The following is a 24865-nucleotide window of genomic DNA, read 5'->3' as shown; positions in this document are numbered from 1 at the left end:
TGTAGGCCCCCTTGAGGTACTGGAAGACCGCTATAAGGTCACCCCGGAGCCTCCTCTTCTCCAGGCTGAACAGCCCCAACTCTTTCAGCCTGTCCTCATAGGAAAGGTGCTCCAGCCCTCTTATCATCTTCGCGGCCCTCCTCTGGACCCTCTCCAACTGGTCCATGTCCTTCTTATGTTGGGGGCTCCAGAACTGGACGCAATACTCCAGGTGAGGTCTCACGAGGGCAGAGTAGAGGGGGAGAATCAACGTTGGGTCGATAGAGGACAGAGAGGGGGACAACCTCGAGCCCTTTTCTATCTGACCAGTCTACCAGTTTCCCAAGACAGACGAGACCCTTGTACCCAACCCACCTGCCGCACCCCGTTTAAGGGGAAGTGGGGTCACCTCGAACTCTTTACAGTGTGACTGGTCCGTCAGGCTTACGCTGACAGTGTCACTGGGACAAATCCCTCTGGGCAGCCCATTGAGTCAGAGGGTGTTTGTCTGACCTATCCAGCGACCCTCACGGGCAGTGCACCAGGTCAAATCCCTTCTATCCCCTGTATCCATTGTAGAAGTTTCTGGAAACTTGTATTTATGTATGACAAATTTTATTACATGTGCTCGTGACAAGATATAGATTCAAAGACAGCTGGTGATAGGAACTGACTGCGAAAACAAAACTGATCAGTGATAGTTCTAAATAGCTGCAAGGTGTTAGTAACTAAGCATGCGTAACGCGGAGCTCTTACCCAATAGGAGTCCCTATGGCGGGGAGAAGAGAGGTCCAGCCCATTGACTGATCCTGGACCTTCCGATGGAGGTCTTCCCCCAACACCCCCTTCTCTTAAGCCGTTTTTATACTTTCAGGTGGAGCTTGGGTGACTCTAGTCACACATACCTTTCTCAGGATTGATGTAAATTTTTCTTGCTTTGATTTAAAGGTATAGACTAGAAGAATTTCAGGGCACATGCTCAGTGGGGGGTGGTCACAGCCCAGAGGAGCATAGTTTTTGGAATGAAGGTGTGTTTTGTTATTATAATGATATTATAATGAGCAACGTTCACCTAAAGGCCAGGAATTTTGCAACTTGTTAAACATTTAACGTGGCCAAATTGTCCAGGTAAATGCCTGGCTAGGTCTTGGTGTCCTAACTCCATTCACCACCACTGCGATCCGTCTTTCTTGCCAGCTGTGCGGTTCCCCTTGCCAGCCATTCTCTATCCCTGGGAACAGAGACGAGCCGTGATGCCTTTGTACCACTCTGCTCCCCATTTCAAGGACATTGTACGTTCAGTTCAGCCAGGGCAGGCCTTGTCCATGCCAACCACATTCTGTTCCTGGGAGCAGCAACTGTGTCTTGCCTCAAAGCTATTTTAATATTACAGCTGTGAGCTGAACTTTGCGTAGCAGTGTTCTTCCATTCTCCCAATTTCAGTTATTTTTCCACAGTACCCACTCAGTGCCATGCTCTTTGGCCCAAGTATCTATAAGATTGTTTAGGAAACGAGTCCCATTGTCTGATTCAGTTCATTCTGGTGTTCCATGCCATGCCACAAGTCTTGCTTTTCAAGGCCTAGAATATTGTTCCAGGTGGTGGCATGGCATGTGTTTCCAACCATCTAGTGATTGCTTCCACCATTGTGAGCACATAGCACTTGCCATGACAGGTTTGTGGGACTGTGATACAATAAATCTTCCAAACCTCCCCATATTTATATTTTAATCAATGCCCTCCATACCAAAGAGGTTTTAATTGCTTATCTTGCTTGAATGCAGTGCTTCACATTCATAGATAATCTATTCAATCGTGTACATAGTTAAATTCACCTCTCTATCATGAGCCCATTTGTATTTTGCATCTCTTCCTTGATGGCCTGAGGCATCATGGGCCCACCGAGCTGTAAATAATTCACCTTTATGTTGCCAGTCCAGATCCACCTGAGCCACTTTAATCTTGGCTGCTTGATCTAATCAGCTGATTATTTTGATGTTCTTCAGTGGCCAGACTCTTGGGTATATGAGCATCTGCGTGACATATTTTTACAATTAGCTTTTCTGTCCAGGCAGCAATATCTTTCCACAATGGGGCAGCCCAGATGGATTTGCCTCAATGCTGCCAGTTGCTCTGCTTCCACTGCTTTAGCCACTCCCACAGGGCATTTGCCACCATCCACGAGTTGGTGTAGAGATAGAGCACTGGCCACTTTTCTTATTCATCAATATCTAAAGCCAGTTGGATGACTTTCACCTATGCAAACTGACTCTATACACCTTTTCCTTCAGTAGATTCTGTGATTCATTGTGTAGGACTCCACTCAGCAGTTTTCCACCTCTGATGTTTTCCTGCAAGATGACAGGACCCATTAGTGAACAGGACATAGTGCTTCTCATTATAATAGAATCATAGAATCATAGAACGGTTAGGGCTGGAAGGGACCTTCAAAGGTCATCTAGTCCAACTCCCCTGCAAGGAACAGGGATATCTCCAACTAGATCAGGTTGCTCAGGGCCTCGTCCAACCTGGCCTTGAACGTCTCCAGGGATGGAGCATCCACCACCTCTCTGGGCAACCTGTTCCAGTGTTCTACAACTCTCATGCTAAAAAATTTTTTCCTAATATCCAATCTGAATCTACCTCCCTCTATTTTAAAACCATTACCCCTTGTCCTATCACAACAGGCCCTCCTGAACAGCCTCTCCCCATCTTTCTTGTAGGCCCCCTTGAGGTACTGGAAGACCGCTATAAGGTCACCCCGGAGCCTCCTCTTCTCCAGGCTGAACAGCCCCAACTCTTTCAGCCTGTCCTCATAGGAAAGGTGCTCCAGCCCTCTTATCATCTTCGTGGCCCTCCTCTGGACTCTCTCCAACTGGTCCATGTCCTTCTTATGTTGGGGGCTCCAGAACTGGACGCAGTACTCCAGGTGAGGTCTCACTAGAGCAGAGTAGAGGGGGAGAATCACCTCTCTCGACCTGCTGGCCACGCTCCTCTTGATGCAGCCCAGGATGCGGTTGGCCTTCTGGGCCGCAAGAGCACATTGCCGGCTCATATTGAGCTTCTCGTCCACCAGTACTCCCAAGTCCTTCTCCTCAGGGCTGCTCTCGATCCATTCACCACCCAGTCTGTATTTGTGCCTGGGATTGCCACGACCCAGATGTAGGACCTTGCATTTGGCCTGATTGAACTTCATGAGGTTGACATGGGTCCACCTCTCCAGCCTGTCAAGGTCCCTCTGGATGGCATCCCTCCCTTCCAGCGTGTCGATGGCACCAATTATCTGATAGTTTACTATACAGTGGGGCTTCTTCAGTACGTCACCTATTTTTCTGATGACATTCTGAAATCTTTACTTTTGAGTCAGTTCGTGATCAGTTCCAAAATTCCTGGGCGATCAGGATTTCCTATCTGAGTCCTTTGTGTGATCACTGTGATCCACTTTCTCCATATAGCATCAGTTGCATGATGTGTAGAGGAGACACTCCCTTTGAACATAGTCTGGTAGTCAGGGTGCCTGGGGCAGCTGTGCTTCAGTACCAATCACTTCAGAAGCAACTCGGACTCCTTCACATGCTGTCAGTATCTCCTTTTCAGTTGAAGCATAGCGGGCTTTGGCTCCTTTGCATCCTCAACTCCAAAATCTGAGGAGTCACCTTGAGTCTGCCCTGGTGCTTTTTGCCAGAAGCCCCAGGTAGGGCTCTCCCTGGCTGTGGTGTAGAGCACATTTTTAACATCTTGTCCTGTCCAGACTGGTCCAAGGGCTACTGCATGAACTATTTCTTGTTTAGTTTGTTCAAAAGCTTTTTTTTGCTCAGGGCCCCATTCAAAATTGTTCTTCTTCTGAGTCACATGATAGAGAGGGCTTACAATCTGACTGTTATCTGGAATATGCATTTTCTAGAAACCCACAACAACTAAGAAAGCTTGTGCTTCCTTTTTGTTGGTTGGTGGGGACATAGCTGTTATTTTATTAATCACATCGATTGGGATCTGACAATGCCCATCTTGCCATTTTATTCCTATGAACTGGATCACCTGTGCAGGTCCCTTGAACTTACTCTTTTTTACAGCAAAATCAGCTCTTAGAAGGATTTGGAGTATTTTCTCCCCTTTCTCAAAAACTTCTGCTGTGTTGCCCCATACGATGATGTTATCAGCATATGATGTATTGCACGTGTTCCAGAGCTTCACTCCGTTCCAGCGCAGTCTGTATCAGTCCACGGCAAATGGTAGGGCTGTGTTTCCACCACTGGGGCAGTCATGCACTGGATGCCCTTCCAGGTGAAAGCAAACTGTGGCCTGCATTCTGCTGTCAGAGGAATTGAGAAAAATGCGTTAGTGATATCAATTGCGACGTACCACTGGGCTGCCTTTGACTCCAGTTCATGTTCAAGTTCCAGCATATCCAGCACCACAGCACTCAGTGGCGATGTGACTTCATTCACATCACATTCACAGGCCACAATAGTCTATTGTCAGTCTCCACTGATCTTTAGACTTTTACACTGGCCATATGGGGCTGTTAAAAAGTGAGCGGGTCTTGCTGATCACTCCTCGGTTCTCTAGTCGATAAATCAACTTACGGATAGGAATCATGGAGTCTCAGTTGGTGCGATATTGCCATCAGTGCACTGTTGTAGTAGTGATCAGCACCCATTGCTCTTTGACCCTCAGCTATCCCACAACAGAAGGGTCTTCTGAGAGACCAGGCAAAGTAGACAGCTGCTTGATTCCCTTGTCTTCATGGCAGCTATGCCAAAGGCCCACTGAACCTTTTGGGTCCTTGAAATACCCTCTCTTAAAATAATCTGTGCCTCTGGGCCAGTCACAATGGAGTGCTTTTGGCACTCCTTCCCAGTTGGGCTCACTTTGGTTTCCAACACAGTCAGCTGTTGAGGACCCCCATGTCACTCCAGAAATACAAATGGATTCTGCTTCTCTAAAGTTTGATGGCATAAGGGTGCATTGGGCACCAGTGTCCACAAGGTCTTATTCTTCTGGAGGTCTGATGTGCCAAGCCATCAAATCCACACAGTCCAGTAAACTCGATTATCCCTTTCCTTGAGTTGGTAGGAGACACGGCCCCTCTAACATTGGTTAGCATATCCATAACTCACTTCTTGTGCAGGAGGATCAAACGTATTTGGATCAAAGAAAGGATTGTTAGAAGGATTAGCTCTCTTATTTGGTCTAAGTCTTCACTGGACACTGGAACAAGGAAAGGATTAAGGGCAAGATTAGCCCTCCCACTGCTCATTGGAGACTGGAGCAACAATTTTCCTGGAAGAACTGGAAAAAAAATCCCTATTTCTGGTTGTTTTTCCTTGCAACTGTCATGCCCATGTCTCTAGGACTGAGACAGGTTCTCTAGCCCACCTTCTCATGTCTTCACCATGATCACACAGGTAAAACCACAGCCTGCTCCGTGGTGAATACTGTTTCTCTTAAGTAGAGGAAAGCTTGCTCCTAACAGCTGAATTACTAATCCATGCAGGTGGGGAGTAGAACATTTCTTCTTTAAATTGTTGGAACTCCTGGGACAGTTTATCAACAGTCGAGATGCATGTCTGTAGGGAAGTACTCTCTTGATAACCACATCACTCACAAGTGGTTTGTCTTTTCCGAGATCCATCACTGCCAGTGAGGAAGAATATGATGGGGGTAAGCTTCATAGAACCTTCCACCACATGGGTCATGCACATCAGACTTCCTCCATATCTTCAGGTAACCCCATGTTTCTCAGGTTGTAATAAATCACTCTCACACGGCTAGTTCCCTCAGGTACTGGATATCTCATTCTGTGTTGACACACTTGCCTGGATTATATAAAATCTCTTCCCTGAAGGGATACTTTTCCCTAACACATACCAGCAGCTGTCTCCAGAGGCTGAGGACTTGTATCCCTTTTCCAATCATTTTATCAATGCCTCCATAACTCCTGAGGGATTCCAGCTGCCTGGCTTCCCTACAATCTAAATCCAGGCTACTGGCCCGGCTATCTCAGCATCTGTGCAGCCAGGTGACAATGTGCTCACCTTGATGATGGCTGTAATCTTTTCAAATGTCTTGCAGCTCATTCAAGGATAGAGATTGGGTGGTTATTGTGTCGTCTACAAGATCTTGCTCTCTCTTCTGCCAAGTTATTCAGGTGAAAGGGGGACATTCTTCTTCTCTCCCCTGTTGTCATGTTAGAATAACCTGCCTCCTCTTCCTTTTTTTTTCCTTATTCTGTTTTCAGTTCTGTCTCCACTCTCTTCAGCCAAGTTCCTACTCAAGGGGAAGCGAAAAGTTCTTCCTCTTCCTCGTGTCGTGATGCCCCTGCTTTAGAGTAGCCTGCCTCCACTTCTTCCTTTTGTTGTCATGACAGCCCTACATTCTCTTCTTCATGTGATGGCTCTGCTTTCTCTTCTTCATCCTTTTCTAGATACGCTGATTTGCATGTACATTTCCTCTTCCGCATAGGGGCAACTGATAATGGCATGGACCATGCGATGCCTCTCATTGTTTGAGCAGCCACAGTACTTGTCACAGTTTCAGTAGATGTAGCAGATGTCAGGGTCTGAGTAGGAGTGGGAGTCTGAGTACAGTGCCTGCTTTTGTGCCAAGCACCAGTAGCAGAAGCCAAGGTTTGTGTAGCCACAGCGCTTGTCACAGGGGTTGAGACAGCAACTGAAGTAACATCAGTAATTAATTGGTAGATATTTCTAAACGGTTTATTAACCCTAATTATATACATAATTAGACATACAATCAGGAGACCTTGCAACAGGATTATACCTGTTCGACTATTCCAAAGATATTCAGCTTTCTCAGAATTCTCAAAAATTTTTGTAAATAGTCTGGGAGGGATGGGGGTGGATGAAAGTGAAGGAAGACGTCCCCGTCACGTATCGCCTCTTTAAAGGGAAAAAGCAACTGGTGTAATTGGCAAAAATGCCCGCCAGGTGGCACCTAAAGTTCATAAATGAAGTCCACATTGCGACCTCTTAGACTGTTTCCTCTCTGCCGTATTGTATTTCTAGCAGACATCTGTTAAGTTGAAGCCCCCCTCGAGAATAAGAGCTAGCAATTATGAGACTTCTCCCAGCTTATAGAATATTTTGTCTGCCTCTTTGTCCTGGTTGGGTGGTCTATAACAGACTCCCACCATGATATCTGCCTTTTGGGCCTTTCCCCTGATTCTGCTCATAGACACTCAACCCTATGGCCACCATCATTAAGCTCTAGGCAATCAAAACACTCCCTAACATACAGGGCTACCCCATGGTCTCTCCTGCCTTGCCTATCCCTTCTGCAGAGTTTATAGCCATCCATTGCAGCACTCCAGTTGTGTAAGTCATCCCACCACATTTCCATGATTGCAACTATATCATAGTTTTCCTGCTGCATTATGGCTTCCAGCTCCTCCTATTTGCTGCATGCATTGGTGTAGATGCACTTCAGTTGGACTATTGAACCTGCCAACTTTTTCGGGAGAGAAGTCCTAATTCCTATGTGAACCATTCTCAGGTGCTTCCATGGTTTCTAACACATCAATAACCCTTGCATAGTTGCTGTTACATGTATCTCCACCTCCTTTCTTCACTGAGATAGCAAACCAAAGGACCTCACTAGCACATCATCCCTCAAACCTTGGTGTACTACTCCCAGGCTTATCTCTAGCAAGTCTGGTTTTATTCCCTTCCTCCTTCAACTCTGGTTTTAAGCTCTGGTAACTCCTGCACAAAGATCCCTTTCCTGCCTTGAGACAGGTGTACCTCGTCTGTTGCCAACAGGCCCAGTGTCATGTAAAATGACCCATGATCAAAAAACCTGCAATTCTGGTGGTGACACCAGGCTCCAAGGCAGGTATTGACCTACATTTTTTCCTGTTTCTTCCTTCATCGTTCCCTGCAACTGGAAGGATCAAGGAGAACACTATTTGTGTTCCTGATCCCTTAACCAGTCATCCCAAGGCCCTGAAGTCCCTCTTGATTGCCCTTGGACTTCTTGTTGCGACTTCATCACTGCCTAACTGAAAAATCAATAATGGATGATAATCTGAGGGCTGTAACAGAGTAGGAGGGTTTTTCTCCTCATCTTTAATGTGGGCCTCAGGGAGGAAGCAGACTTCTCTAACAAATGGGTTCAATCTGCATGTTGGGCCTTCTTTTTCCTTCAGGAGAGAGTTTCCTATAACAATGACCCATCTTTTTTTCTTTATGGAAGCAATCCTGACTCAGGGCATAGACTGACTTAAGCTTAGTGACATCTCCAAGATAGATGAACCATCATCCTCGTTATTGTTCAGTTTCACTTGCAGAGCTTTGTACCTATTATGCAAGGGCACCTAGGATGGTGGGGTAGTCACAGAGGAGATGTGCCTGCTGTGCCAGGCAGGAATTTGTTGCCTTTGCCCCCTATCCCTTAGGTCATGGCGTTCAGCCATATAGAGAGAGGATGCCTTTCATAAATCCATGCTGACTGGGCCTGATCACCTCATTTGCCTATACGTGCCATGTGATAGCACTCAAGATGACTTGCTCCATCACTTTCCCTGGCACCAAGGTCAGACTGACAGGCCTGTAGTTCCCCAGATCCTTCTTCCAGCCCTTCTTGTAGATGGGTGACACTGGTCATTTGTCTTGGAGGAGTTCTGGTGAAAAAAGGGAGGTGCAAGGGTCATGAAAAGTGAGTTGAGAACTAGAAGAAACAGTGATACAAAATCAGGTAAAGGCCAAAGGAGGCAATGATTTTTCACAGACAGGAGTGCCAACACTTGTGGAGAGTAATGAAGCTGATCTGTGGCTCAAAGCCCACTTGGATTCCTTGGATAACCCACCGGAGTTTCCATCATGCAAACATACAAAAGGCTTTTTGGGGAAAGATGAGGAAATAAAGTATGGGCTTGAACTCTAATATTAAGTTGTTTGGGGAAGGAATTGTAGTTCAATGGCAAAAATGCATGATTCATAACCTCTAAGAGTGACAATTAGTATCTTTATAGTAGTGTGCAATAGTGTGCAAATGTATATAATTTTAAATTTAAAATGATGTGTTTATTAGGATATTGATAAAATGATTTATCAGTTTCTTAGTACTGCTTTGCTTAAATAGTTCTGTTGTAATTTCTTAAATCAGTTATGTCTCAAGTGTGCAGTCTGCAAGTGGAGATTCAAACTGAAGCAGCACTGACTTAGTCTAGACACATACCAGTTACTTCAATATAGATTAGATCAGATATGAACTGTACATATTTGTCCATGTACTGCATTGACTCATAGGCAAGATCAACATGGTCTGACTAAGGGGTGAATTCAGGTTCTGTTTCAAACAAATTTCTCAGTAAAAGTGTCCTGTCATCTTACTAATAAATATATTGATATAGACATATATACATGGATATGTCAAAAATGTCTTAATGATTAATGTTTAACTGCTGGGTCAGAGTGAAAATGCTGAACAGACTACTTTAAATAACCATATTCTCTGCATTTCTTGGCTTGGTTTGATTTGGTTTGGTTTTGTGTGTTGATCATGGATTTTTTTCCCTGTGAAGATAAAACGAATCTTAAAGATTCTGAGAGAAATCATAGATTCATAGATTTCTAGGTTGGAAAAGACCTTAGAGATCATCCAGTCCAACCGTCCCTAATCCCCCATTAAACCATATCCCTAAGTAGTTCATCCACCCTATTCTTAAACACATCCAGGGATGGGGACACAACCACCTCCCTGGGCAGCCTATTCCAGTGGCTGACAACCCTTTCAGAGAAGAAATGCTTCCTAACATCCAACCTGAACCTCCCCTGACTAAGCTTATGCCCATTTCCTCTTGTTTTGTCACCCATCACTAATGTAAAGAGCCCTTCCCCCACCTCCCCACCATCCCTTCTCAAGTATTTGTAGGCCGTAATCAGGTCTCTCCTCAGCCTCCTCTTCTCCAGGCTAAACAGCCCCAACTCCCTCAGCCGCTCCCCATAAGTTTTATTTTCCAGCCCCTTGACCAGTTTAGTTGCCCTTCTTTGGACCCGCTCCAGGAGCGGTGGTGCTTCCCACCGCTTTTCCCAGATTAATCCAACAAGGTTCTTCAGGTACATCAGATGAAAGGATTTTTTCTTTGTTTTCTTCATGGAAAGGATAATTTAAGTTTAAAGGAACCTGTTAAGGTACCAACTGAGTGCATTGCCTCTTGTCCTATCCCTGTGCACTGCATAGAAGAGTCTGGTTCTGTCTTCTCTACACTCTTCTAGTAGGTAGCAGAAGACAACAATAAGACCTTTCTTGAGCTTCCTTCTCTTAAAACAATAAACACAGTTTGTTCAGCATCTCGGCATACATTTTGTGCTTCAGCTTGCCAACTATCCTGCTGCCCCTTCCTGTACTCCCATACATCTATGTCTTTCTTGTCCTGGAAAGCAGTGGACACAGTACCGCAGATGGGGTCTTACAAGTGTCAAATGGAGAGGAAGAATCATTTCCCTCACCTTCCTGACTACAGTACTACAGTACTTCTGATACAACGCAGGTTGCAGTCGACCACCTTTGCTGCAAAGGCACCCTGCTGACTCAAGATCAGTTTGCTGTTACCAGCACTCTCAGGTCCATTTCTGCAGGATTAGGGAAGCTGTATACCATCCTTCATGACCACAAATAATAATAAAGGAACAGAAGAATTGCTTTAACTAATCTAAAGGAGTACCTTTTCTTTTCTCTTTCACTTCCCTGCTCCCACCCTAACCCCCACCCTGACAGAATGTTCTTCACAAATGTTCAAAGGAATCACAGTATGGAATTTGTGTTTGTTCTGTTGGGATTTACTGATTGTCCAAACCCACAAATGTTTGCTGTTTGTGATCCTCTTCTTCATGACTATCGTCGGCAACGGTCTCATTGCCCTCATGACAATGAAAGACTCTTCCCTGTTGCACTGATATGTTGGGTTTTTTTCAAGAACTTTTCCTGATTGGAGATCTGTTACATGTCATTTCCCCTGTCAAAGATATTGGTCAGCTTCCTAATGTAAGACAGTAGTATGTCTTTCATTGATTATCCTGCCCAGATAAATTTAATGGTTTTACTTGGTACTGCAGGATGCATCCTTCTGGCTGTCCTGACCTGTGACCTTCACATGGCCACCTCTGGACTGCTGCAGTACAAACTGATCATGAACAGGGAGCTCTGCACTAAATTTGTAGCCAGACCATGCTTGTTTATCATCCCAGTATGAGTAAGATGTATTTTCTTTACCTTTCTGTGGATCTCGTGAAATTAATTATATTTAAGCATTGTTCAACATAGCTAAAATATCAGTGTGTTATTAACATTATTTTAGTGACAAATCCAAAACCTAGTACCACAAGAGCTGTTATGAAGAAAATTAATTCCATTCCAGCCGGAGCCAATACAATCTTCATCCTGATAATTGCAGTGTCATCTTTTTATTGATCATTACCCTAGAATCATCAGGGTGGTTTGGAAGATGATGTCTCCTACAAGAAAAATCTAGGCCTTCTCTATTGTTCCTCCCACCTGAGTGTAGTGACTTTATTCTATGGCTCTGTCACTGCTGTGAAATTAAAACCCAGGCCTAAAGAGCGTTTTGATCTGAAACACAGGGCAGCTATGTTTTTGAAGACTAATCAAAACTGAGGGTCTACAAGCTACATTTCCAGGGTGGATCTAACTAACCAAAACTATGCAATTGTCTCTGATTTGCTTTCTAGAGAGCTCCTGACTTCTCAATAAGAAAACAGAAATAATATTGATGTTCTGCTACTTTCCCCCGGGTAATCTGACTCCCAAAAAACAGTCATAACAATAAAGTGGAAGATATTTTAACCAAATCAACTGTGCCACAAAATAGAATGGGAATAATCAGGTATTAACTCAGGCATCAACAATAAAAAAAGTATAGGGCCAATTTAGAGTCCTTTAACCTCCCTTTATAGTTAAAGGGGAGAAACAATTCAATTTAAAACATAGAATCATAGAATGGTTAGGGCTGGAAGGGACCTTCAAAGGTCATCTAGTCCAACCCCCCTGCAAGGAACAGGGATATCTCCAACTAGATCAGGTTGCTCAGGGCCTTGTCCAACCTGGCCTTGAACGTCTCCAGGAATGGAGCATCCACCACCTCTCTGGGCAACCTGTTCCAGTGTTCTACAACTCTCATGGTAAAAATTTTTTCCTAATATCCAACCTGAACCTACCTCCCTCTATTTTAAAACCATTACCCCTTGTCCTATCACAACTGGCCCTCCTGAACAGCCTCTCCCCATCTTTCCTGTAGGCCCCCTTGAGGTACTGGAAGACTGCTATAAGGTCACCCCGGAGCCTCCTCTTCTCCAGGCTGAACAGCCCCAACTCTTTCAGCCTGTCCTCATAGGAAAGGTGCTCCAGCCCTCTTATCATCTTCGCGGCCCTCCTCTGGACCCTCTCCAACTGGTCCATGTCCTTCTTATGTTGGGGACTCCAGAACTGGACGCAGTACTCCAAGTGAGGTCTCACGAGGGCAGAGTAGAGGGGGAGAATCACCTCCCTCGACCTGCTGGCCACGCTCCTCTTGATGCAGCCCAGGACGCGGTTGGCCTTCTGGGCCGCAAGAGCACATTGCCGGCTCATATTGAGCTTCTCGTCCACCAGTACTCCCAAGTCCTCAGGGCTGCTCTCGATCCAATCACCACCCAGTCTGTATTTATGCCTGGGATTGCCACGACCCAGATGTAGGACCTTGCACTTGGCCTCGTTAAACTTCATGAGGTTGGTACGGGCCCACCTCTCCAGCCTGTCAAGGTCCCTCTGGATGGCATCCCTCCCTTCCAGCGTGTCGACGGCACCACACAGCTTGGTGTCATCGGCAAACTTGCTGAGGGTGCACTCCATGCCACTGTCCACGTCACCGACAAAGATGTTGAAGAGGGCCAGGCCCAACACGGACCCCTGAGGGACGCCACTTGTGACCGGTCTCCACATGGACATCGAGCCGTTGACCACTACTCTCTGAGTGCGGCCATTGAGCCAATTCCTTATCCACCGAGTGGTCCATCCATCAAACCCATGCCTCTCTAGTTTAGAGAGAAGAATGTCGTGCGGGACAGTGTCAAAAGCTTTGCACAAGTCCAGGTAGATGACATCCATTGGTCGACCCTTGTCCACTGATGCTGTCACCCCATCGTAAAAGGCCACCAAGTTGGTCAGGCATGATCTGCCTTTGGTGAAGCCATGTTGGCTGTCACCCACCACCTCCTTGCTCTCCATGTGCCTTAGCATGGTTCCCAGGAGAATCTGCTCCATGACCTTGCCAGGCACAGAGGTGAGGCTGACCGGTCTGTAGTTGCCCGGGTCCTCCTTGTTCCCCTTTTTAAAAATGGGGGTTATGTTCCCTCTCTTCCAGTCATCGGGGACCTTGCCAGACCGCCACGACTTCTCGAATACAATAGCCAGTGGCTTGGCAACTTCATCCGCCAGTTCCTTCAGGACCCGCGGATGGATCTCATCAGGTCCCATGGACTTGTGCACCTTCAAGTTCCTCAGATGTTCTCGAACCTGTTCTTCAAGTACAGTGGGCGGTGGTTCATCCTCACAGTCCCTGCTAGTTCTTTCCACAGCTTGGGTGGTAAGACAAGAGGCTTTACCATTGAAGACTGAGGCAAAAAATTCATTGAGTACCTCAGCCTTCTCTATGTCCCGGGTAACCAGAGCACCAGTATCCTTCCGGAGGGGGCCTACATTCTCTTTGGACTTCCTTTTGTCCCCTACATACCTATAGAAGCATACCTATATAAACATGATTAGGCTCATCTACCTGAGGATGATCTTAAACACCTGTAGAAGTCTTTGCCATTGACCAGAAAAAGAGTCTAGACAAATAACTCAAAAACAGGTGTCTACATTTTAGGTATCTGAAGGCAGATGAATGAATCCAGTCTTAAAAAGAAGGCTTAAAAGCACCATTTCTTAGTTCTGAGAATATTAAGAAACCTTTAGAAATGATCATGGATAGAGGTGTTATTCATAATACATATCTTTAGAATCATAGAATCATAGAATGGTTTGGGTTGGAAGGGACCTTAAAGATCATCTAGTTCCAACCACCCTGCCATGGGCAGGGACACCTTCCACTACACCAGGTTGCCCAAAGCCTCATCCAACCTGGCCTTGAACACCTCCAGGGATAGAGCAGCCACAACTTCTCTGGGCAACCTGGTCCAGTGCCTCACCACCCTCAGAGTGAAAAATTTCTTCCTTAGATCAAATCAAAATCTCCCCTTTTTCAGTTTAAATCCATTGCCCCTTGTCCTATCACTACATGCCCTTGTAAAAAGTCCCTCTCCAGCTTTCCTGTAGGCCCCCTTTAAGTACTGGAAAGCTGCTATAAGATCACCACGGAGCCTTCTCTTCTCCAGGCTGAACAACCCCAACTCTCTCAGCCTGTCTTTACAGCAGAGGTGCTCCAGCCCTCGCATCATCTTCGTGGCCCTCCTCTGGACCCGCTCCAGCAGCTCCATGTCCTTCTTGTGCTGGGGACTCCAAAGCTGAATGCAGTATTCCAGGTGGGGTCTCACGAGAGCAGAGTAGAGAGGTAGAATCACCTCCCTCGACCTGCTGGCCACGCTTTTTTGGATGCAGCCCAGGATACAATTTGCTTTCTGGGCTGCCAGCGCACATTGCCGGCTCATGTTGAGCTTCTCATCGATCAGCACTCCCAAGTCCTTTTCCTCAGGGCTGCTCTCAATCCATTCTCTGCTCAGCCTGTACTTGTGCTTGGGATTGCCCCAACCCACATGCAGGACCTTGCACTTGGCCTTGTTGAACTTCATTAGGTTCTCACAGGCCCACCTCTCCAGCCTGCCCAGGTCCCTCTGGATGGCATCCCTTCCCTCCAGCGTGTCCACAACACCACACAGCTTGGTGTCATCTGCAACCTTGCTGAGGGTGCACTCGATCCCACTGTCCATGTTGCCAACAAAGATGTTAAATAGCACTGGCCCCAGTACTGACCCCTGAGGAACACCACTCGTCGCTGGCCTCCACTTGGACTTGAACCGTTGACCACAACTCTTTGAGTGCGACCATCCAGCCAATTCCTTATCCACCGAGTGACCCATCCATCAAAACCATGTCTTTCCAGTTCAGAGATAAGGATGTTGTGTGGGACAGTAGTTAAAAACTTAGCAGTTTAAAAAGTAGGATAGTTCCCTCAGCAATAACAAGTGCATTTCAAGGAATCTCAGAGGAATTCTCTGAGAACAGTCACCGGTAAGTTTTTATGTCACAGATGTATGAAGTTATTCATCTTCAATTAGGTCAGTCACATTCCTAGAAACAAATTAGAAATAAATTGGAAATAAATTCCAACTCGGTTACGTCATTTTGGCCCTGAAGTCATGCTTCTGAGGACTGTCAAAAGCATGACACTTATTGCAGAGATAACCATGGTACAGATTTCTTGTTGCTAAGAGATGTTAAGAGCATAGCTATTTGGTATTCATGTATCAAGTTCCTGCAAGATAAGCTACTTAAATCAGTCTTTTCCTTCTTCACTGATACTCAAGAACTACTGAACTACAGAAGACATTTTTTACTCTTGCCTATGGGAATTGATTTTTCACCATGTGATGGGTTTGAAATGATTTCTAAATTTTAATTTGAGAAAAGCAGTGGCAATGGCATCCTGAGTTCTTCTGGTGGTCTGCAACACGCGTACTAGATTGCTTCTGGCATCGTTCTCTCTGACATGGAAGCTGGAACAATTTAGTGTTTATATTAGTTCTGGAACTGTTCTTTTTGTCAGTATGAATGGGACCTCACTAGTTTTCACTCTCTCATTAATTTGGGTGCATTATGGAGCAATAGTACTTACTCCAAAGACAAAGACAGCTCTTGCTATTCCATTAGGACATCCGGGTTTATATAGGAGTGTACACCAAGTTATCTAAAACTGGAGAGACCAGAAGGGATGTCTGTGAGTCCAACTGATACACATACACCATTTGTCGCAACCACCTGGTGAGTAACAGCTATCCCTTATTGCTCTAATCAACACTAACAAGTCTCAGTGGGCAGTATATAGTGCTACGGAAAATAATCTCTCCTCCTTCACTGGAAAGAGTGCTCAGAGCAGAATGCTTTTCTGGACACCCTATCATTTAGTTTCTCTTGTTCCACCACCCTCCCTGCAAGATAACTTCAGAACACAACTGTCATTCTCTGTGGATTCCACAAGTAAATCCTTGTGCATGCAAAACCTGTCTTTAATGTCCCTTTAACTTTAACCCTTCTCATGATGTGTAGCCTAGCCATGAATACAGTCACAAGATATTTTGGACCCATTGACCTCGATAGCAGCAATCATCCCCTGGAGCAGATCACTTAGATAACAGAGAATTATCTTTGAAATACCCAAATGATGCTACTGATGTACTGATGTTGTTGGAACTTGAAGTGATTAGTCCATAAAAAGATATCTGCTATGAACTTCTTTTTTTTCTTGTTCTACAGGGTAAAAACTGTAGCCGAGAGTACGAAGACAGTAGTAAATGTGCAAACTTCAAAGGCAATGCTATGAAAGAAGAAAAATCAGCATTAAAAAGACATGAAATTATATGCATAAGACTGCCTGATTTTCTCTAGAAACTTTTAGAGTCTGTTCAGAAGGTCTTTTCAAAATCTATGTAATTTCTAAATTCCAGTCATCCGTTTACCTATTCAATCGGTCAATTGTATTTTGATCGCCAATTTGCCTGGCTGTTTACAACCTCATCAAGTACTGAGCCCTAAAATGAAGAGACAATAGTTTTAGGTACCAAAGAGGAATGATCTCCATGAATGTCAGTGAAGTGAGTGAATTCAGACTCCTGGGTTTTTCTGAAGTTTCTCACTTGCATCCTTTGCTCTTTGTAGTCTTATTTTCCCTTTATATCCTCACTTTGATGGCTAACACAGTGATTGCTCTGATAATTAATGGTGATAACACCCTTCATACCCCCATGTATTTCTTCCTCACTCAGTTGTCCTGTTTGGATATCTGCTATTTGTCGGTCATTGTCCCAAAGATCCTTGAGAATCTAATGGTGGGAACAATAGGTATTTCCAAGACAGGATGTGCAGTGCAAATGTTTTTCTTCTTTTTCTTTGGAGTTGCAGAATGTTTTCTCTTGGCTGCCATGTCATTTGACCGTTATGTGGCAGTATGCTACCCTCTGCATTACATCGTCATTATGAACAGTAAAGTCTGCAAAAGCCTAGTTGCTGGAACTTACATTTGTGGGACTGCTGTGGGCTTAGTACACACCACCATAACATTCAGCTTACCGTTCTGTGGTCTTGCCATCAACCACTTCTTCTGTGAGATTCAACCCCTCTTGGAGCTGCTTTGTGGTAACACTTTCCCAAGTGAAATCCAAGTCATTGCAGTGGCTGTCTTTGCTATTATTGGTCCTTTCTTACTGATCCTTTATTCATATATTCGCATAATTCTCACAATTCTTAAGATGTCATCAGACGAAAGTCAGCAGAAAGCATTTTCCACTTGCTTCTCACACCTTTTAGTTGTGACTCTTTTCTATAGTACAGCAAGCTCCATGTATTTGCAGCCAAAATCCAGCTACTCTGCATCTGTTAATAAGTTGCTCTCACTTTCTTACACTGTGATGACTCCTTTATTGAATCCTATTATTTATAGTTTGAGGAACGAAGAGGTGAAAGGAGCACTGAGAAAAAGATGGAGGAAAATTAATTTTATGTGGAAATGAAATAGAATGCTTCCTTTATTTCAGGTGAGTTTTCAGCTTTTGGGGAGGGAAGAGGAAGCAAGTGAAGATTTTCAAGCATAAGAAACAGTGATAGCAGAATTATGTTAGAATTTTGAAAGGAAATTTTTTCTAAATACTTAAGAAATTCTTAAATAAATAAACCTTTTTGTCTTTTTCCTTACTCTTTGTCAGAAACTTTAAAATTGTGATTTACACGTTTCTGACTTTTGAATAAGAGAGTAACGTTCAGGAGCCTGATTTTACTGAAGGAACTGAGAAGAACGTATTTTCATCAGTTTGCATTAGTTTCCTGAAATGTTTAGTAAATTTCTTTGGAGGAAAGAGGGGACATAATTAAAGTTATAATAAAGAGTCCAGGAAATTACTGATTACCAATTGTGAGTTCTGAGATTGTTATTGACAAAAAAAAAAGCATGCAAAATTGCATTCCTGCCCTAGAGATCTTTGTTTAATTTGAAAGTCATTGTTTTGGACATTTTAGAGCAGTCTAGACTTAATTTTTTACAGATGAAGAACAGTTTATGATGTGTAGAATTTGCATCAAAATGTCTTATTACTTTCATATATGTTTTCCACCTTTAATATTTCTACTACAGATTGTTACGATAGTGTTATTAGGACATATTTGACTTTATTAACTAGAGAGCTTTTCATTCCATGACTGAAAAGGCCAGACTCACTTGCCCTAATTTAGGTGTATAAAGGTCACTCATCTAAGTCTGGGGTAAGAAAATTAATACTTCCTTGGAAAGAGAGGCAAACAGCTTCTTTGAGAAAGAAATTTTTCCTACGTATCATAGACATCACTTTCAGAAGATGAGCCATCTTCTGAAACTACTAATTTGGAGACTACAGAGGTGAGATTTACTAATCTAAGGATGAGTTTTTAATTTCATGTCATATGCCTTAGGTAATCAAAGGCATTTCTCAAATATGACTCAGGATCTATGGGAGGTCCTAACACTTCTGCAGTGACGATCAGAGGACATTAAGGGAGATCTAAAACATCTACAATGCACCTAGGTGGTATTTTTTTAAGTGGTGGATTCCTAACATAAATTAAACCCGGAGTTCTGTTTAAATATGCCCAGTGAAGGTAGATGAATTCCATGCCAAATATAGAAATCCACAAATGAATTAGAGAAGCCAAATTAGCACCAGTAGCAATAGCAAGAAAAAAAAGAGCTGTGTTCCATACATTTGAAGAGAATGCCAGTCAGTTGCTTCACCAAAATATCGAACAGCTCTTATAGCTGCTCCCATAGCTGCTCCAGCTGATTTGCAGGCATCAGATACTTTTTTTTCACATATTCTGTCACTGCTTTACCAAAAGCCCTGAGATGGAAAAGCAAAACTTAGAATAGGACTGATAAACCCACCAGCTTGCTTCACCAGCAATTTCTTTTTCTTTCTTTCTTTCTTTCTCTTTCTTTCTTTCTTTCTTTCTCTCTGTCTTTCTTTCTTTCTTTCTTTCTTTCTTTCTTTCTTTCTTTCTTTCTTTTCTTACTCAAGCTTTTAATGAATTTGTGGCCCTTTTTCAAGATGTGTATCTGGTGTTCTGCAGCCTTTATTCTGTAAATATCTTATGAAGATTGCATATGAGGGTTAAAATTTATATTGTCATCCTAAAGTTTTAGAAAACAAAAATATCTTAAAAGTGATGAACTATTTGTGACTGTCAATGTTCCTCTTGAGAACCGGAACTTGCAGTTCTACATTGATAGCCCTGAGTCACTTTAAAAAGATTCTTCTGTAGCCTGTAGCCCTCTAGGCCATCCAAGGGCCTGATATTTGCAATTACAGACAGATTTCTCAGGGGCAAAAGGCAATAATTGAAATACTGGAAATTCTACTTTAAAAATAAGAAAAAAACACATGTTTTTAGTATTTTAGTAGTCATATGCTGGAATGGCTTTCCTGGAGAGGCTATGAAGTCCCCATCCTTGGAGATACTCAAAAGCCAGCTGGAAAAGACTTTGAGCAGCTCTAGTTGGCCCTGCTCTGAGCAGATACAGTTAAATTATGGCATTCTAGCAGTCCCTTCCAGCCTCAGCTATTCTGTTCTAGGTGATCTGGGCCTAATGTAATCCATTGTCTGGAGCAATTTCAAAGCTAGCAGCAGTTTACCTTGCAACCTTAGATTGAAATTATCTGGAGTCAGGAGAGAAATAATAGCAAAGAAGCAAGGCTAAGAGGGTTTTCTTTCACCTAAACCTGTAAATGTTTATTGACATCTAAGCTAATTTTATTTGCTTCTTCTGTATTCACCAGTTAGAAAAGCCCAATCTTCCTTTTGACCCTATCAAGAAATTAATTTATTCTTTCAAATGAAAAAATAAAAAAAAAACACAAACAGAAAACCACCCCCCCAAGAAAAAAAAGAAAAAAGCCAAGTATCCTAGTCCCATTTATGTCATCAATAATGTAAATTCTTAGAGAATGGGTTATCTCATGAAGTGTAGACAACTGGTTACTGCGTCTTAGCTAATCTGTATGATCTGTATATATCTATGTTGTAATTAATCTTACACTAAAGAAATATCCTTGGTCTTTTCTTATATGTAGACATATGTGCTATAGATACCTAATTCTGATCAGCTAGGTTATTCCCCGGTGGCCTTAAATGTACCCACTGTGTTTTTTATCTCATCATTTCTGCAGCAAGAGTCCTTTAGAAGAGACCATTTGATTGAACGTAGCCACTGTAATGTTCTGTAACTGTTAATCAAACTCTTTATAGTAAATTCTCAAAACCTAAATGTATTTGGAAAGGAAGGACACTAATGACATCTTAAATTAATCCTTAATTCCTGGAAGTAATTGCAAATATTAATACCATAATTGTACAGTGTTCTTAATTCTTTATAATCTGAATTTTTGTCTTGAGAGGTTGCAGTTCCACAAAAGAATTACAAGATGTATCTCTGCTGAAGCTCAACATGTTTGGTTTTATTCACATTTTAATTTGTACAAAAACAATTAATTACAATAGAAAAATGAAAAATACTTTTTCAGTATAATTAAAACAGAAGATGAGCCGGCAATAAGAGATTCAGCTCATCATCTTTTCAAATCTCATCTCTGATTTAAAATGCAAAATCATATTTGAGATGCATTTCATATCACTGCTGATGTAATCAGAAAATAATGCACCATACGAGCTGAAGAACTTACACTGAGAGGATGTTTAATTATTTTATAATGGAGGGGATGGATTGCTGATTTAATCACATCTTTATTTTACTATGCCAAAGATAAGTAGGAGTGATTTAGTGATAGTCATAAAAGTTTGGAGAGATGGAGATTCTAAGATAAGTTTAGAAATTCTGTTTTTCAGGAACAATTGATTTCATCTTGGACTTACCTTGTGGTTTAACCCAGCCAGCAACTAAACCACATAGCTGCTCGCTCACACTTTCTTACCCCATGGGAATGGAGAAGAGAATTCAAGGGGAAAAGGGAAGGAAACTCATGAATTGAGATAACAATTTAACAATAATAATATAATATAAAATTAAAAGTACTAATGATAAAACAATAAAAATATACGAATTTATATATCTGTATAATGATAATAATATATACAAACGAGTGATGCACAGTGTGATTGCTCACCACCCAGTGACCAGCCTGTCCCATCCTGGCAAATGATCCTGAAACAGATAAGTCCTGAAACTGCAATCCCAGATGAGTGAGAGGTCGAGAGAGAGAGAAACCTCCGAGAGCCTGAGAGTGAGAAAGAGAACCCCTGGAAGAGCAAAAGCCTTTCTTTCCGGTCAACCCTCATCTATATACTGGGCATGACGTTGCATGATATGGAATACTTCATTGGCCAATTTAGCCCCCAGTTCTAAATCTAAGTTCAAATCATCAGAGGTGTTGTGGATCCTTTTTCCCAGCTATGCTCCCCTCCAGCCTCTTGTGCTCCTGCACACTGGCCATAACAGGGGAAATGGAAAAGTCCTTGTGCCAGCTACAAACATCAGTGCACTATCAGCATTCTTCTCATAACAAATCCCAGACTAATTCCAAAACACAGAGTTTTTCTATATGCTAAAAAGAAAAACTAACTCTGTCCCAGTCAAAACCAGGACAACTTACCACATACACTCTCTGAATGATGGGCTCAATATCTATCAAGTGATTATTAGCATGATTCCTAACACAGATTAGGTATGAGATTTCTGACATACAAGTGGGAGCTACCACAGCTGTAAGAGGCTCATATCGTTTTGGAATGCCATTTGTGGGACAGATGCAATACTCTCGGACATCTAAAATAACACTAAACATCTTTATTTAGGCATCAGAATATGCAAATGTCTACATTTGAAGTGGGTGTCTAAGCTGTCATGGTGGACTATAGGGGCCAGTTACACTTTTTCAGTAGATTCAGTCTCCAGACTACATTAACTTTATTGGATTAGTTCTTTTTTACTATGATGGGAATTCTCTCATCTAGTAGGCATGTATACACTTGCAAATAGGTGTCTGGATCTGGAGTCAGATTACATTCCAAACGGTTAATATTTATGTGCTCCAAATGGCAGGAGCTGAAGAAAAATCACATGCACAAAGCTTGGGACCTCCTTCTCCAGGCTTGACTTACTAGCCTGAAGGCAGACTTCTATTAATATCTTACACACCCTAGGATAATGGATAGATCTGTGAGGTCTGTTTACCTACAGCAAACCTTTGTTCCTCCATAGGAACAGTTTGAGTCCATAGAAGATACACCGAAGCATCCCAGCTGAATCTGGATATCTACCATTAGACAACTAACTAACATTTTCTTTAAATGTTGAAAAGTGGTGAGGCACTGGAACAGGTTGCCCAGAGAAGTTGTGGATGCCCCATCCCTGGAAGCGTTCAAGGCCAGGTTGGATGGGGCTTTGGGCAACCTGGTGTAGTGGAGGGTGTCCCTGCCCATGGCTGGGGGGTTGGAACTAGATGATCTTTGAGGTCCCTTCCAACCCTAACCATTCTACGATTCTACGATTCTATGATTCTAAATACATGCAAGACATCTCCTTTTTCCTTGCTATTACTAATAGCTTCTCTAATTCATTTGTGGATTTCTGTATTTGGCATGGAATTCATCTGCTTTTACTGGACATATTTGAACAGGACTCCAGGTTTAATTTATGTCAGGAATCCACTACTTGAAAAAACACCACCTAGGTTGCATTCTAGATATTTTAGAATTCATTTACTGTCTTCTGACAGCAAATGCAGAAAGATTGTAAGCTTTAATTGCTCAACCTGAAACAATGGGAATATTCTATTTCTTTCCCACATTAAATTAATTTTCCTCCATCTTTTTCATAGGGCTCTTTTCACTTCCTCAATCATCAAACTATAGAAAATATGATTCAATAAAAGAGTCATTTAGGGTTATTTAGGGTCATAAAGGGTTATTTAGGGTCATAAAGTGTTATTTAGTTTGGTTATCACGTCTTTCATGGTTTAGACCAGCCAGCAACTAAACGCCACAGTTGCTCACTCACACTCCCCTACCCCCAGTGAATGGAGAATAGAATTCAAGAGGAAAAGGGAAAGAGACCCATGGGTTGAGATAAGAACAGTTTAATACTACTACTAATTGTATATGAACATGTATAATAATATACACAAATAAGTGATGCATGGTGTAATTGCTCACCACCCAGTGACCAAGACACATCCTGTCTGGGACTAAGATCCTGAAATGGATAAGTTTCGACACCACAATCCTGGATAAGCAAGAGGCCCGATAATAGAGTGAGAGAGAGAGAGAGAGAGCACTCCGAGAGTCTGAGAGTGAGAGCTGCGGAAGAGCAAAGGATCTTCTTTCCAGCTATCCCTCATTTTATACTGGGCATGACGCTGCATGATACAGAATACTTCATTGGCCAGTTTGGTCCTCAGTCCTAAGTCTAAGTTCAAATCATAAGGAGAGACATGGATCCTCTGTCCCAGCCATGGGACACAACCTACAGATCAAGGGATTCCTATTAATTGTAGAAGTGTATAGTGCAGAAGTCTGCATCTGAACTAATTATCCAGACTTCACTTACATTCAACAGAAAAAAATGGGCTCTTAGGAGTGATGCATCTCATCATAAGGACCAGAGGAATTGCTTCCTAGCTGAGCTATTTCTTTGACACTACTATGTACAGGAATGAGAAGCATGACTCAGTTAACATTAGCTTCTTATTATGGAGACATCTACAATTGAGCAAGTCACTTCACTAGTTCTCGATCCAGCTATTACACAAAACGCATTCGCCTGGAATGCGATCTGCCCAGGCTCTTTATGAGAATATTAGACTGTACAGTGAAGATGAGCAGAACTCAGCCTGTAATTATTCTTTTTGGTCAATTACTTTGAATCTAATTAATTAAATTAAATTAAATTATCAATTAATTTGAATCAAAAAACTCTATTTTGATCAATACAGTAATTCTTACTCTACCAAGCAATACCAATATAGTCATAGACGATAATGTCCAGAAAACTGGAGCTAGTCAAATTTGTTTTTCATTCAGTGGTAGATTTCCAAGCAAAAATGAAACACAAAACTGACATGAAATATATTTCTACAATTAAAACCCTAATTCTCAGTTCAAAGTTACAGAAAAAACAAAAGGTTAAAAATGCTGTTCTAGTCAAAGAAACATTATGAATGGTCAACATCGAGATTTTTGCTCTAAAAAAATGCAGTAATTTGAATGACATCTTAAATGGGGAAGTGGAGGAGGTGGAAAGTAAGAAAATAATACATACTTGTCTTATTGATCGTTTAACTCTCCTAATATTCATTGCAGGTTCGGGTTTTCCTTGACCGAAAAAAGCAAAGTTGAAATTCAGGTTCCATGAATGAGGAATCTTACATATACCTCAAGATGTTATTTACTTGGGTATCAAAACTGCCTCATGCCTTCTACATGACCAACAGAACACTTTACTAAAGGGGGCTGATTAACATACAAAAACAGAAGTTACTTTTTTTCACTGTGATTATAGAAAAAATAATATAACATCTTACCTCTTTATTCAACACATTCATTAAGTGCCTAAACTTAAGTGGAGTATGTCCTGAGTTGCCATTGTTTATTTCACAGCTAGAAACACAAATATAAAGAG

General features: G+C 42.6%; 1 protein-coding gene across 1 annotated transcript; it reads left to right on the top strand.

Moving 5' to 3' along the window:
- Positions 1-16778: 16778 nt before the first annotated feature.
- On the top strand, positions 16779-24304 carry LOC104372534 (olfactory receptor 10C1). The gene is made up of 2 exons (XM_009978231.2): positions 16779-17686; positions 24226-24304. Exons 1-2 carry the CDS (start codon positions 16779-16781, stop codon positions 24302-24304), a joined length of 987 nt encoding a protein of 328 aa, XP_009976533.2.
- Positions 24305-24865: the final 561 nt, after the last annotated feature.

The sequence above is a fragment of the Tauraco erythrolophus genome, chromosome 25 (assembly GCF_009769465.1).
Source record: "Tauraco erythrolophus isolate bTauEry1 chromosome 25, bTauEry1.pri, whole genome shotgun sequence".
Taxonomy (NCBI): domain Eukaryota; kingdom Metazoa; phylum Chordata; class Aves; order Musophagiformes; family Musophagidae; genus Tauraco; species Tauraco erythrolophus.
Note: the sequence above shows the minus strand (reverse complement) of the source record. Positions and strands in the feature narration are given on the sequence as shown.

What these genes read in the sequence shown, in the direction of transcription:
- LOC104372534 (XM_009978231.2), top strand. Translation starts at nt 16,779, where the DNA reads ATGATCTCCATGAATGTCAGTGAAGTGAGTGAATTCAGACTCCTGGGT. An exon ending in AAAGGAGCACTGAGAAAAAG is followed by an intron (nt 17,687 to 24,225) that starts ATGGAGGAAAAT and finishes CATAGACGATAA; the next exon opens with TGTCCAGAAAACTGGAGCTA.